General features: G+C 44.8%; 1 protein-coding gene across 1 annotated transcript in view; it reads left to right on the top strand.

The window, feature by feature from the left end:
* LOC308468310 (sodium/hydrogen exchanger 6-like) overlaps positions 1-15,900 on the top strand; it is a 47,291-nt gene that overhangs the window by 22,568 nt on the left and 8,823 nt on the right. Inside the window, 4 exon segments of the mRNA XM_080990452.1 lie at positions 102-190; positions 4,429-4,542; positions 6,694-6,805; positions 13,761-13,914. Of these exon segments, the coding sequence (XP_080846578.1) occupies positions 102-190; positions 4,429-4,542; positions 6,694-6,805; positions 13,761-13,914 (469 nt within the window).

Here is a 15,900-nt window from a genome sequence, read left to right as displayed (position 1 = left end):
AAGCTCTGTCCAACAGAACAGCCCATGTTTGCAGCACTGATTGAAACACATCTCCGTTCCATGTACTTTGTGACAGTTTTAATGTAATTCTCTGCCTCCAGGTGTTGTAGCTGTGCTGTTTTGTGGCATCACTCAGGCCCATTATACTTATAACAACTTGTCCACTGAGTCCCAGCACAGAACTAAACAGGTGAGTCCTCTGTCCCAGTGGCGACCTGTGGGTCCCGCTGCCCCTTCATCATCCAGTTTCATTCTCCTTAATATGTTTTAAATGTTCTCTCCTCCGCACCAGCCATTTTCTTTTCTTTTTTTTAAATGATATTTATTAGAGTTTCCAATAAGAAGAACACATCAGTAAAAAATTTAAAAAGAAAAAAGAAAAATACACAGTTCAAAAGTACACAATACATAATCCAAAAAAGAACAAAAAACAAAAGACAAAAAAGAAAACAGTTAAAAACAATACCACCTTTTCATCACCATTTTTAAATTAACTTATTTTCTGGACCTCCTCATACCTCCCTCTTTTGTATTCCAGTTCAATTTTGTTTGTCCAGCAATTTCTTTCCCTCTTTTTTAATCCCAATCCTTAATCTTAATATAGTATAACATTAAAATTTTTACCCCTTAAAAACCAAATTTCCATTTCCTTTAGCTTTTTTAATCCTAATCCTTAATCTTGATCTATATGTAACTTTAAAGCCTGTATAGCTAGAAGCCACTTAATTTCAATCCATCATCACTTTAACATTCTTTAATTGTGCAATGTTTCTGTAGATAATCTTTAAATTTCTTCCAATCTTCTTCCACCGACTCTTCTCCCTGATCACGGATTCTACCAGTCATTTCCGCCAGTTCCATATAGTCCATCAGTTTCATCTGCCATTCCTCCAGTGTGGGTAACTCTTGTGTCTTCCAATACTTTGCGATGAGTATTCTTGCTGCTGTTGTTGCGTACATAAAGAAAGTTCTATCCTTTTTTAACACCGATTGGCCGACTATGCCCAGGAGAAAGGCCTCTGGTTTCTTCAAGAAGGTATATTTAAATACCTTTTTTAGTTCATTATATATCATTTCCCAGAAAGCCTTAATCTTTGGGCACGTCCACCAAAGGTGAAAAAATGTGCCTTCAGTTTCTTTACATTTCCAACATTTATTATCGGGCAAATGATAGATTTTTGCAAGCTTGACTGGGGTTATGTACCACCTATATATCATTTTCATAATATTCTCTCTTAAGGCATTACATGCCGTAAATTTCATACCTGTGGTCCATAACTGCTCCCAGTCAGCGAACATAATGTTGTGTCCAACGTCTTGTGCCCATTTAATCATAACAGATTTCACCGTTTCATCCTGAGTGTTCCATTTCAACAGCAAGTTATACATCTTTGACAAATTCTTTTTTTTTTTTTTTTAAATGATATTTATTAAGATTTTCAAAAATACAGAAAGTAAAGATTAAAGTACATTCAAAGCCTTATTTTCATACATCCACTTTCCGGGACTCCGCCCTTCCCCCACCCCTACCATATTCCCCTTTCATATTGTTGGCTCCACAAGCTCTCAGTTCTAATTGAAACTTAATTTGTTTAGACCATTATTCGAATTTAAAATTTATACACTCCTCATCAATACCCCTAATAAAAGACAAAAGTTCTCTCCCCAGGGCCCACCCCATTTTCATTCCACAATTTCCCTTTTTTTAATGATAAGGACACCCCACACAATAGACATATAAGAAATAAGAAATAAAAAGTATAATAGATGAGAAAGAGCCAATTCAAAAAAAAAAGTTGACAAGCCTTTGGATTTTAGTTCTCCCCCCCCCTGTCCCCGGTTTAATTTCCCCCTGACCACCAAACCATGTTATCTGCCTGGAATTCTTAAAGTCCATAAATCACCTATTTCCCCCAACTCCTTGCTGGCTTTTTCTTTTTATAATTATTTTTTAAGACATTTAACTTCAAATCTTTAATAAAACTCCCCCCATTGTTCTTTCCAAGTTGTAGTCCAATTTCCTCTTGTTCCGCTGCTGAAACGTTCTAATTCAGAAGTTTAGTAACTCTACAGGGATTATTGTTATTCAGGAACAAAAACTTGCGTTCAGTCCCTTCCTTTCTTCAATAGAAAATTCTATTGTCTCCTTTAGCTGAACACCCTGTAGACTAAATATTATTTCCGTTTTGCAGCTTTCCCAGAAGATAACCAGTCCTGTAAAATTCCAATGGTATTTTTCCACTTACGACCATCTTTGTAATGTCCCGAAATTCCTCTAGGGGGATTGTTGTAACTTTGTTTTCTCTAGTCCAAAAGTCCGATTGTTATCCATGTTTTCGCCATTTTGTATCCAAGTTTTAACGGGTTATAGCAAATTGTAACAAATTTAACCAGCAAAGTTCTCATAATAAAATCCTCTCTGCTTTCCGACTTTGACAGCTACTTTGACAGCTGTCAAAATCTCCGACTCTTTTCACCAGGCTCTCTCTTCAATCACCCCGGTTCCCAGGGGGGGGGGTTACGTTTCCCTCTCCCTCAATTCTTCCTCCAGCACAATTCTTGTAGTTCCCCATCGTGGAATTCTTAGTTTTTATCAGCAATACAAATCTTTTTGGACCTTGGTTTCCCCATCCTTGTTTTGGAAGGTTTACAGTAGGGAGGGGGACTGACTTCCTTTTTGGATCCCCCCCCGCTCGTGTCCAATCCGAAAAAAAAATTCTTTTTTTCTCCTTTTGAACCCGGTTTCCAAATTACTCACGGGTTGTTGTTAAGAAGTCCGAATTTTCAATGGAAGAAGTCAGCGCTCTCCGCCGGATGGCATGCGGCTTCGCTCGGCAGGGATAGCAGAGGACTCAAAGCACCACGCTTCTCCCCGGCACCCGATCCGTAGCCTTTAAAAAGGCTCCTTCACGAGTCGGGAGGGCGCTAGCGGTGCCAGCCGAGTCTCCATGTCCACGGCCCCCGTGGCCGTGGTTTTTAAGGGTCCCCGCATCGCCGGTGCGGTAGGACCCAGCCCCTGCCGAGCAGGCTCCCTCCGGAGCTCGGAGGGAGTCCGCCATTCGGCGATGGCGCCAACCCGGAAGTCCTTGTCTTTGACAAATTCTTAGTTTTGGGTTCGAACAGTTCAGTTTCTAATTTTGATTTTTCCACCTGGAAGCCAATTTTCTTGTCCAAATTAAATGCCTCCATTATCTGAAAATAATGAAGCCAGTCTCGCACTTTGTTTTTTAATTTTTCAAAACTCTGCAATTTCAGTCTATCTCCGTCTTGTTCCAAAATTTCCCAATATTTCGGCCATTTGACCTCCATATTGAGTTTTTTCAAGGCTTTCGCTTCCATTGGTGACAGCCACCTTGGAGTTTTGTTTTCTAATAAATCCTTGTATCTTATCCAAACATTAAACAATGCTTTCCTGACAATATGATTTTTAAATGCTTTATGTGCTTTGACCTTATCATACCACAGATATGCATGCCATCCAAATACATTGTTGAAACCTTCTAGATCCAAAATATCAGTGTTTTCAAGAAGCAGCCATTCTTTCAGCCAGCAAAAAGCTGCTGATTCATAATAAAGTTTAAGGTCTGGCAGGGCAAATCCACCTCTTTCCTTTGCATCCGTTAGTATTTTAAATTTTATTCTGGGCTTCTTGCCCTGCCAGACAAATCTAGAAATATCTTTCTGCCACCTCTTGAAACAATCCATTTTGTCCACAATTTGCAAAGTTTGAAACAAAAACAACATTCTAGGCAATACATTCATTTTTATCGCAGCAATACGGCCCAGCAGTGAAAGCTTCAAATTTGACCGCACCAGCCATTTTCATAACCCATCAAAACACCAGACATCCAGTAGTTTGGGGAGGGGCTTATGGTTGCCTTTTCAGGTTTTTCTTTTTTAAATTATAGTTGAAAACTTCTATTCTGTTATAACATGCATCACTGCAATTCTTTTTAGTTTTTTGGTTGTGCTGACTGTGTATTGGGCATGGGTTGGTTTACAGCATGGGTAGGCAAACAAAGGCCTGGGGGCCGGATCCAGCCCAATCACCTTCTAAATCCAACCCCTGGACGGTCCAGAAATCAGCGTGTTTTTACATGAGTAGAATGTGTCCTTTTATTTAAAATGCACCTCTGGGTTATTTGTGGGGCATAGGAATTTGTTCATTTCTCCCCCCCACAAGGTCTGAGGGACAGTGGACCGGCCCCCCGCTGAAAAAGTTTGCTGACCCCTGGCTTACAGTAATCACAAACTATTGTGCCAGTAATCATAAACTCATCCTCTTTTTGCAATGTGTGCCCAAAGAAATTCGCTGCCCAGACATTTCACTTATGGACATACTTGGTGTTTTCTATACTATCTTGACATGTGTCACAGCTATGATTGATATTCCTTCTCTCTCCCTTGTGTGTGTGTGTTTTGCTTTAGTTGTTTGAGCTCCTCAATTTCTTGGCTGAAAACTTCATCTTCTCCTACATGGGCCTTACGCTGTTCACCTTCCAGAATCATGTGTTTAATCCAACGTTTGTAGTGGGAGCTTTTGTATCCTTTTATTCCAAAAGAGTAGAAGTTGCCTTTTGCCACCTCCCCAATCAACAGATATGAAATGGGGAGAAACCTCAGATATAAATAACAACAACATACGTTGCATAGGATAACAGAATGGAAAAAAAAGGGGAAAGAGAGGTGGTGGGGACAGAGGCCCGCAGCCTGGGAGCATATCATTCCACCTTAAGCAAGAAATGATCAGTGTTTATGGCTGTTGAGTGTTGCAAATTTTTGCAGCAGTTGTTAGAGGTCATTTCATAGGTGTGCGTCACAAACTCTAGCACTTTCAACCGAACCTTTAGATTCCAGAGGCAAAGCTTGTGAAGAAGGTTTGGAGGCAGTGGGAAAGAGACGAGCGAGGGGGCACAGTGTGGCCTGCCCTGGAGAAAGGGGCAAAAGCGTCTGAGCTCCAGCCAAGGTGTACCCAGTGACCTTAAGTTGCTGGAGAGTAGATTTTGGATGAACACGAGGAAAAACTTCTTAATGGTCAGAGCAGATTGAGAACAGAGCCAGGGCCCTAGGGAGAGTGGGCAAGAGGAAAGAGAGGAAGGTACAGGGGAAGGAAGGAAGGAAGGAAGGAAGGAAGGAAGGAAGGAAGGAAGGAAATATTTGAGAGGATAAAGCAGCAGAGAGGAAAAGGTGGGGAAAGAGTGTGGGTTGAGGAGGGAAGGGGAAAGGCTCCCATTGGTACCCTGTGCCCAAGGTCTCCCCTAGAAGCCTTGAACTGGCCCTGATTTTGAACAGCTGGAGCCTTGTTGGCTCAAGGATGGGGATAATCATATACAGTGATAGTCTCTGTGTAGGAATTCATGTGTACAGTGTAATGCAGGGATGTGTGACCTGTGGCACTCCAGTCATGGCTGGGCGCTAACCCCCACCCTTCCCGGCCACTGACCATGCTGACTGGGGCTGACGGGCATCCAATAACATCTGGAGGGTCGCAGATGTTCCTACTCCTGCTGTAGAGGAACCTATTGGGCTTGTTTTGGTCCTCTTTGAATCTGTGGTTAGGACAGGTGCTGTGTGTGCTTAGCATATGGTAAATGCATTCATGAGAAACCTCTCATCAATGCATAACATACTTCTGATTTCTGGTGCACACATGTCTGTCCTTTGTAGAGATGACCTCCATTTAGGGGGAATGTTAAGATATGGTAGCCCAGGGGTGGCTCTCCCATTTTGCCACTTGAGGTGGGACAGGAATGCCCAGAATCAGCAGTGGGGGCCCCATAGACCTGCCTCTGGGGTGGGGGGGCTTCTGCCACCTGAAACAGCAGCCTCACCCTTCCTAATGGCTGGGCTGACTGTGGTAGCCTTTAGATACCATGGCTAGAATCCAAACAAACATGGTTAGCTCTGTGCACTAATAGGAATATTTAAGTCCAATCCTTTCCTCAGACGTAAGCTGTGTTTTGTTCACTGGAACCGTCTGCCTAGTGAGTATGAGTCTTAGATGCTCATTTCTCAAAAGGCCTTCCATGTACCCTTGTGCCAGACATGGGTGCTTTTAATACCCAGACTTTTAAAAGCAGCTTGAGCTGTAATAAGAGTGGTTTGCCTGTGGCACAGAGCGCTTGATGGAAGATCTGGGCATTGTGTCAAGAATTCAGCATGCTTAAAGCTTTCTGGGAAAAGCCATGGCTCAGTGGTGCAACACCTGCTCGGCATGCAGAAGGGTCCCCGGTTCAATTCCTTGCGTCCCCAGGTAGGGCTGGGAGAAATCCAGTGCCTGAATTCCTGGAGGGCAGCTGCTGGTAGGCAACATAACCTAGTGGCCTGATAAAAGGCAGTTTCCTATGTTCCCGTACTCAGAAGTGGTCCAATCAATGTTAGGTGGTATGGCTGAGATCTCTGAACAGATTGCTTCTCAGCAGTCAGGTTTTTTGCAGTTTTGAAATTGCTAGTTTGGGATTGCAGGAGGTACTCATGCTCTCTGAAGGCCACTGATTCTCCTTCTTGACATGATTATTTGTTATTTGTCACTGTTGGAATAAAAACTCTTCTTTCTTGTGCAGTAGGAACATTGGTAACCCACCATTTTTAGAGTTAAACGTAAACTTTAGTGTCAGCTATCGCATGATGCATTCTAATTTTCGCAAACCTGTCAACAAGGAGGGGAAATCCTTAATATGTGCCCAAATCTAGCTGGCTGTATTCCTGGGGAGAGCTGCAAACATTTACCCTCTCTCTTTCCTGCTTAATTTGGGGAGAAGAAACAAGATCGGGACAAATTTCCAACATATGATGATGTTTGCTGGTGAGTAATCACCTCTTGGGGTGTTTCAAATCCATCCCTTCATAGATTATTTTCATAAGTACAAAGTCTGCTTGTAGAAAGAGACAAAGGATGGAACCTTTAGAGATGCCTTAGATTTTATCTTAGGGCAGTGATTGCCCTGCCTGATCAAAGGTCAGCCTCTGATCCCCCAGGCCAGCCAGATGCCTCCAGGAAGCTGCAAGCAGGAAATGTCTGCAAAGAAGACAATTACTGGCTGTCATCAGAACCAAGATTGGGAGAATGCGCATGAAAATGTTTTGAATACATGCTTAGTATTAATAGCAACCATTTTTGCTTCTTGCAGTGATTCAGCCATTTTTGCTTATTTTGTTTATACTTGCTCTTTCTCTTCCCTGCCCAGGCTTGCTTTCAACCAAAAATAAAAATAATACAAAAACAGCAACATGTGAAAGCAAAGTACAATTGACAACAGGGTGGATTTGATTTAAATCAAATATTATGAAACCCACATGACCTGAAGGTGTTGCTGTGTAGTGCTAGGTCAATGATTCATAAGACCACTGCCATCCATGGCTTGATTGTGGATGGAAGACTTGACCTGGCATGCGTGACAGAGACTTGGTTGGATGAAGCAGATGGGCCTGTCCTTGCCGCTGCTTGTCCACCAGGTTTCTCTTACACACAGCAATCCAGGCCGTGTGGGCGGGGAGGGGGGGTTGCAGTGATTTTTAGGAAGTCACTAGTTTGCACCAGGCGTCCTATTGGGAAGACCCACTTCTCTGAGTGCATGTTCTGGAAGTTGGGCAAGAGGGGCAGTACAGGATTCCTTTTGGTGTACCGACCTCCCCGCTGCACCAAGGATTCCCTGCCCGAGCTGCTTCAGGTTGTGGCGGGTGTTCTCCTGGAGACACCTAGTTTGGTTGTCCTGGGGGATTTTAACATCCATGCTGACACAGCCTTACAAGGGGTCACTTGGGACTTCATGGAAAGCATGGCCTCCATGGGGCTGTCCCTGAATAAGTTTGGCCCAACTCATAGTCATGGACATGCCTTAGACCTGGTGTTCACTTCCATGGATGTTGGTGATCTGACACTAAGTAAAAGTGAAACAAAAGAAGTGCCATGGTCAGATCACTTCCTGGTGCAACTGGACTTTCCACAACCCTTCCCCTCTGCAGGGAGGTGGGACTGATTTGGATGGTCCGCCCCCGCCACTTAATGGATCCAAATGGTTTCCAGAGAGTGGTAGGGGATGTTTTATCCCATGTTGATGGCCTTTCAGCTGATTCCCTGGTGGCCCGCTGGAATGTGCAGTTAAACAGGACTATTGACTCTCTGGCTCCGAAGCGCCTTCTCCGATTGCATGGAGCCCGACAGCCCCATGGTTTTCCATGGATCTGAGGGCAATGAAACAATCACTGAGACGGCTAGAGCGCCGGCGGCGGATAACTCATTCTGAATCTGACCGGACGCGGGTTAAAGCTCAATGTTGAGCCTACCAAGTGGCGATAGCGACGGCGAAGAAGACTTTCTTCACCGCCTCTATTGCATCTGCAGAAAATAGTAGCAGGAGACTCTTTCAGGTGGTCCACAATTTAACGGAACCACCTTTACCACCGGGGCCTTGTAAAGACCCCAAGATCTCCTGCAACGATTTTGCAAAGTTTTTTGCAGATAAAGTCACTCATATTCGGAAGGAGGTAGACACCACCGTGGGAGCAGGGCTGGGGCGGGAGAGTGCTAGAGCCCTGTCTGGTCAAGCTGCATGGAATCAGTTTCAATCTGGTACCTCTGAGGATGTGGACAGGCTGCTTGGATGCGTGAAACCAACCACCTGTCTCCTTGATCCTTGCCCATCATGGCTTATAAAAGCTAGCCGGGAAGGGCTGGGCGATGGGCTCTGCGGGGTGGTGAATGCTTCCCTCTGTGAGGGAACATTCCCAGATCCGCTGAAAGAGGCGGTCATTAAACCGCCTCTTTAAAAAACATCTTTAGATGCGGCCAGTATGGCCAACTATTGCGCAGTCTCAAATCTTCCATTCTTGGGCAGGGTGATTGAGCAGGTGGTTGCTGAACAACTCCAGGCACGCCTGGAGGATGTGGACCATTTGGATCCCTTCCTCATCATGGGACTGAAATTGCCTTGGTCGCGCTGGTTGATGATCTCCAGCGGGCTAGGAACAAAGGTGAGAGCTGTTTCCTAGTTCTGCTGGATCTCTCAGCGGCCTTTGATACAATTGACCATAACATTCTTCTGGACCATCTAGAGGGGCTGGGAGCTGGGGGCACTGTTATACAGTGGTTTCGCTCCTTCCTCCTGGGCCGTGTTCAGAAAGTGGGGGGGGGGATGAGTGTTCAGACCCCTGGCCCTCACTTGTGGGGTGCCTCAGGGTTCCGTCCTCTCCCCCATGCTTTTTAACATCTATATGAAACATCTATATGAAACCGCTGGGAGAGATCATCAGGGGGTTTGAACTGGGTGTCCATCAGTATGCGGATGATACCCAGCTCTACCTCTCTTTCAAATCAGAACCAGTGAAGGCAGTGAAGGTCCTGTGTGAGTGCCTGGAGGCAGTTGGAGGATGGATGGTGGCTAATGGATTGAGGTTGAATCCTGACAAGACAGAAGTACTGTTTTTGGGGAACGGGGCGGGCTGGTGTGGAGGACTCCCTGGTCATGAATGGGGTAACTGTGCCCCTGAAGGACCAGGTGCGCAGCCTGGGAGTCATTTTGGACTCACAGCTCTCCATGGAGGCACAGGTCAAATCTGTGTCCAGGGCAGCTGTCTACCAGCTCCACCTGGTACGCAGGCTGAGACCCTCCCTGCCCACGGACTGTCTCGCCAGAGTGGTGCATGCTCTAGTTATTTCCCACTTGGACTACTGCAATGCACTCTACGTGGGGCTATCTTTGAAGGTGACCAGGAAACTACAAGTAGTCCAGAATGCGGCAGCTAGACTGGGGACTTGGAGCGGCCACCGGGACCACATAACACTGGTTCTGAGAGATCTGCATTGGCTCCCAGTACGTTTCCGAGCACAATTCAAAGTGTTGGTGTTGACCTTTAAAGCCCTAAACGGCCTCGGCCCAGTATACCTGAAGGAGCGTCTCCACCCCCATCATTCTGCCCGGACGCTGAGATCCAGCGCCAAGAGCCCTCTGGCGGTTCCCTCATTGCGATAAGCAAATCTACAGGGAACCAGGCAGAGGGCCTTCTCGGTAATGGCGCCCGCCCTGTGGAATGCCCTCCCACCAGATGTCAAAGAGATAAACAACTACCTGACATTCAGAAGACAACTTAAGGCAGCCCTGTTCAGGGAAGTTTTCAATGTGTGACATCTTAGTGTATTTTTGGTCTTTGTGGAAGCTGCCCAGAGTGGCTGGGGAAACCCAGCCAGATGGACGGGGTACAAATAATAAATTATTATTATTATTATTATTATTATTATTATTATTATTGCTACATAATGAAGGCCTGCTGGAACAAATGAGCTTTTAATTGCTGACTGAATGCAGACCAAGTGAGAGAGAGCCAGATCTCCACAGGGAGGGCGTTTCATAGCAAAGGTGGTGGTGCCACTGAGAAGGCCCTGCTGTGTATAGTAGCCCTACTGGGCTATGCTCAATGAGGGAACCTTCAGCAGGGCCTTTCTTGCAGATGTCAAAACCTGGCTTGGGTAGTACTGCAGAAGGCACTCCTTCAAACACCTGGGTCCTAAGCTGTTTGGAATTGGTTTGTTGGTACCTATACTTTGAACTGGGCCTGGTTGCTCTCCTGCAGTGATTTCAAATTCAGTGTAAAATGATCCCATCTCACTGCAAGAGAGCAGCATTATGCGCTAGCTGCAAATACTGGATCATCTTCAAGGGAAGCCAAACACTACAACAGTAGTTGTAGGGGTTGTTCCTAGAATGGCCATAGCTGGAGAAACAGCTGTAGCTCCACATAGGTTGCATCCTTGTCACATGGGCCTGCAATAATAATATATAATAATAATTTATTATTTATACCCCATCCACCTGGCTGGGTTTCACCAGCCACTCTGGGCGGCTCCAAATTGAATATTAAAAACACAATACAGCAAGAAACATGAAAAACTTCCCTAAACAGGGCTGCCTTCAGATGTCTTTTGAATGTAGGATAGTTGCTTATCAACATCTGGTGGGAGGGCGTTCCACAGGGCAGGCATCACCACCGAGAAGGCCCCCTGTCTGCTTCCCTGTAACCTCGCTTCTTGCAGGAGAGGGACCCCGGCGTCCGGGGTGGAGACGCTCCTTCAGGTCTACTGGGCCAAGGCCGTTGAGGGCTTTCAAGGTCAGCACCAATACTTTGAATTGTACTCAGACATGCAATGGCAGCTTGGAATCTAGGAAGTCCCCCCCCCCCCGACTCCAGGCATCTCCCTTCTAGAAGATTGCCAGAACAAGCTGTATTACCTAATTTTTGGACCTGAGAAGCACCAGCCCACAGATAATGCACCTTTTTCAAATTAATAATTTTTATTAAATTTTCAAATTGTACATTTCAAATTAAACATCTTTTATTATACCATACATTCACTGACTTCCTTCCCTCCCTCCCCTTCCAGGATTCATTTATCTTATCCAACATTCCTACATATTCTAATATATCTATCTAATTTAATTTTCCTATCTTACATCAGTTCAGAATATGTTATATTGTTGAGTTACTTTAATACTGCCAGCGTTTTTAACTGTGCACAATTATTTTCATTATACTCAACAAAAAGATACCACTCCTCTTTAAATACCTGTTCTTCTTGTTCTGTTATTCTACTTTTTAGACCTGCTAATTCTGCATATTCAGTCATCTTCAGTTGCCAATTCTCTTTCTTTTGTGTCAATCAAAATTTTGTGTTTAATTCGTGGCTCCCCCACCCCGACAAATTTAGAAATACCCCTTTTCCATTCCTTGAGGCAACTTGGTTCGTCAATAATCGGGATCGGTTGAAATAAAAGCAGCATTTTGGGGAGCACATTCATTTTAATAGCTGAAATTCTCCCTAGTAGGGAAAGTTTAATCCTTCCCCAAATCTCTACTCTTTTTAAATCTCTTTCCATAGTTTAATGTTGAAATAAGTCAAGATTCCTCACTGTCGACCAGACACCTAGATATTTTCAGGCAACTCTCCATTTCCACAGGCAAAGCATCTTATCTGGGTTCAGCTTCAGTTTTATTAGCCATCCTCCATCCCTACTTTCAGGCACCCAAACAGTAATTGTACAGCTGTTCCTGATGCAGATGAAATGGAGAGAGAGGATTTTGCCCTGTCCCCTATATTTATATTTATCTTTGTATTTATCTGTATTTATCTTTGTACTTGTTGTGTTTTTGAAAGTGCAAAAATATGACACTTGATCTTAGCCAAAAGGCCGAGAATCGATGAAAGTGCAAAAATACGAGCTCCTGCCATTTGATTGGTGTCACTGCACTAAACATGAAGGTGGCATCATTCCAGTGGCAGAGGCTTAAAAGATTATCTAAGCATCTCTTAAGGATTGGCCTTAAGGCAGGGTGGAATATGATGCATGAAGGAGAAGGTGTTAATTAACACATTAAGAGTCCTAGCATGGACCAGGATCTAGGCCCTTGTGCAGCTTGCTCTGGACGTCTTTCTCTCGTGCCTCTGCATAAGTACAGCGTAATCTCTTCACACACATGTCACTTGTGCAAATGCAACTACACACACTTTGCTCTTGCAGCAGCAGCCTTCCCAACTTAGGGGAGGAGGGCAGGCAGGCAGAGCGAGAAGAAACCCCACCTGTCTGCTGCTTCTACCTGCCTCTCTGCCTGTCTGCCTCTGCTCCCTCCCGCATCTGAGGAAGTTGTGCTTTCTTCTTTCTCTGGCAGCGATGGCGCAGGGAGGTCCTCCATGCAGGCTTTCCCTCTTGCCAGCCAGCAGCCTTTGGCTTTGAGCAATGTGGTGTATGGGCACTGCCTCTGGAAGAGAGCCCTTGCCAATAATAATAATAATAATAATAATAATAATTTATTTCTTCCGCAGGCACTCTGGGCGGCTTCCAACAAAATTTTAAAATACAATAGTCCATCAAACTTTAAAAGCTTCCCTAAACAGGGCTTCCTTCAGATGTCTTCTAAATGTCAGATAGTTGTTTATTTCTTTGACATCTGATGGGAGGGCGTTCCATAGGGTGGGCGGCACCACCAAGAAAGCCCTCAGCCTGGATCCCTGTAACCTCACTTCTCACAGGGAGAAGGCCCTTGGGAAAGGAACCCCGGCATCTGGGATGGAGACGCTCCTTCAGGTCTACTGGGCCAAGGCTATTTAGGGCTTTCAAGGTCAGCACCAACACTTTGAATTGTGCCTGGAAACGTCCTGAGAGCCAATGTAGGTCTTTCAAGACCAGTGTTATGTGGTCTCAGCGGTCCCAGTCACCAGTCTGGCTGCCATATTCTGGATTAGTTGTAGTTTCTGGGTCACCTTCAAAGGGAGCCCCACGTAGAGCGCATGGCAGTAGTCTAAGCGGGAGATAACCAGAGCATGCACCAGTCTGATCAGACAGTCGGCGGGCAGGGAGGGTCTCCACCTGTGTACCAGCTGGAGCTGGGAGACAGCTGCCTTGTGATCATACTGTAGATTCTGGTCCACGAAAGCTTATGCCGTAATGACTGTGTTCATCTTGAAGTCACTACAAGATTCTTTTTTGCTGGAAGTTGCAGCTTGGAACAGTAGCACTCCCCTCCTGCAACACCACGTGAAATGGAAGAGAGTTTTCTGGGGGAAGTGGGTTGGGGTTTGCACTCGAAAGGTGAAAAGTAGAAAAGCTTGTGTGTGTGTGTGTGTGTGTGCGCGCGCACGCACATACACTCACGCGTGCCCACACATTCTTGCATGTACATACTGCATTCAGACTCCGGGACAGAAATGGAATAGGCTCTTAGGAGCCCGGCCATAGGCCACACAAGGTTTGATGAGCCTTTCTTCCCAGGCCTCCGTGGAGCCATGGCTTTTGCGTTGGCCATTCGGGACACAGCCACCTATGCACGGCAGATGATGTTCAGTACAACACTTCTCATCGTCTTCTTTACCGTCTGGGTGTTTGGAGGTGGCACCACTCCTATGCTGTCGTGCCTTCACATCAGGTGAGTGTCGGTTCGAGTCTTGTGCTGTTGTCTTAGCTAAGGAATCTTGCTGTGATCTGTACAATGTATCATGTATGGTGGGGATGTGATAAAATCAAAAAGTTCTGGAGTAATATTTATGAAGAATTAAAAAATATGTTTAAAATAACATTTGAGAAAAGGCCAGAAGCGTTCCTTCTAGGTACAGTGACAAAAGACATCCCCAATGATAAGAAAAAAATATTCCTATACGCCACGGCTGACGCTAGGGTTTTACTGGCAAAAAACCTGAAGGGAGATATAGTCCCATCAGTAGCAGATTGGCAAATTAAATTTTGTGAATTTATTGAATTGGGCAAAATGATGGCAGCAATCAGATTACAATTTAATCAAAAATTGAGGAAAGAATGGGAATGTGTAGAGGAGTATAAGGCAAAATATTGTTCCAAAAGAAACTTACTGATATGCTTAGACTGATGTTCGCAAAGTTAGGATAAAATTTGGAAAAGATTATACGGGTTTTTATATAAAGTATATTGCTTTAACACAATATTAAAATAATATAAAATTAACTAAATAATGCTAAGCATGGGGGGAGGGAAGCCACAGGGATATAAAGGGGGAAAACGTACAGTGATGCAGTAGAACCTGGGGTTACGGCAGGAATCCATTCCAGAGGCCCCGCCACAACCTGAAAATGACACACATCAAAGCTCCGCGTCTGCGCATGCACGATTTAGCGCTTCTGCGCATACACGAGTGGCGAACCCAGAAGTACCCCGTTCCAGTACTTCCGGGTTTGCTGCGGATGTTTGCTGAAGCAGATGCAAGCGGAGGCAGACGCAGAACGAGGTTTGACTGTATATGTATGTAAGAAACAGAATGTAAGAAATGTTAAAAGATGTTCTTTTTGTTGAATGTAATACTGTAAGAAATAAATTAAAAAAGGGGAAAGGGGAAAAAAGGAAACCTGCTGTGCAGCTTGTCATCCAGCTGGTTCAGTTATCACAGGCTTGAGCAGGTAAATGCCCACTCTCCCCCGCTCACTTTCCCTGCCTCCCACCCATCAAACCTCTACTGCCCTCAGATTTCTATGGGTCCCTGAGGCCTCTAAGCATGAGTTCTTATGTTGCTTTTCAATTATTTCATTTACAGCTTTTTCCTTCCCTTTTTGGGGGGATACCTGGTGAGATCTCATGTGTGGAGAAACCCTTATCTTGTCTGTAGGTGGCCCCATTTTGCTGCCCAAGCGCTGGGTGCTCACGTTTCATTTTGGAAGAAATAATAAATGCCACAATTCATTAATAAGTGGCATAACAAATAGTTGCAGTTTATTAAAATGGTGCTGAGATTCCAGATGAAGAACTTTTTTCAGACACTTGTAACAGTGTTTATAGCCAGGTGGGTCACATAGAACGAGAAATCTAGAACAGATAAAATGGTTCTTACTGAATGGACCACATAATTATTAGCCTTTATTTTCAAATCCTATCAGAGACTTTTCATCTCAGTAAACATAGTTCAGGTGTGCATGTTTGTCCTTGAGAAGCAACTGTGCTTCTACAGCCTGTAATCATTTGTGGGGGTGAAAACCAGGAAGCCAGCAAAGGAAGAGAAACCCTTTGCTCCACATTTCCCCACTTCATAACAATGGAATCTGAGGGTCCGTCTTTCTGAAGTGAGAAAGAGTGTTAAGCAGGAACTGAATGATGGGGAAAGTGTGCTTGTGAAATGTCTCCTCTTGGTCGCTGGGGGTCTCCTTGGTCACATGACTTAATGAGAAGGATAAAATCAGTGGCCAGATACAGTTGGATTAGCTTAAAAATCCAAGACTGCAGGGCTTGACGTACATAGCCTAGCAGGGAGTAAGTCCTGTTGAACTTAGTGGGGCTTCATTTACTAAGTTATTCCATGCCTCCCTCCTGCAAAACGTTAGGGTGGCCCACAGCAACATGAAAACCTTTAAAAGGACTCTGGAGCAGGCAGGTGTAATTTGTTATGGACATT

The sequence above is a fragment of the Podarcis pityusensis genome (assembly GCF_964106645.2).
Source record: "Podarcis pityusensis genome assembly, chromosome: Z".
NCBI lineage: Eukaryota > Metazoa > Chordata > Lepidosauria > Squamata > Lacertidae > Podarcis > Podarcis pityusensis.
The sequence above is the reverse complement of the archived record's forward strand: the minus strand, read 5'-3'. Positions and strand labels throughout refer to the sequence as shown.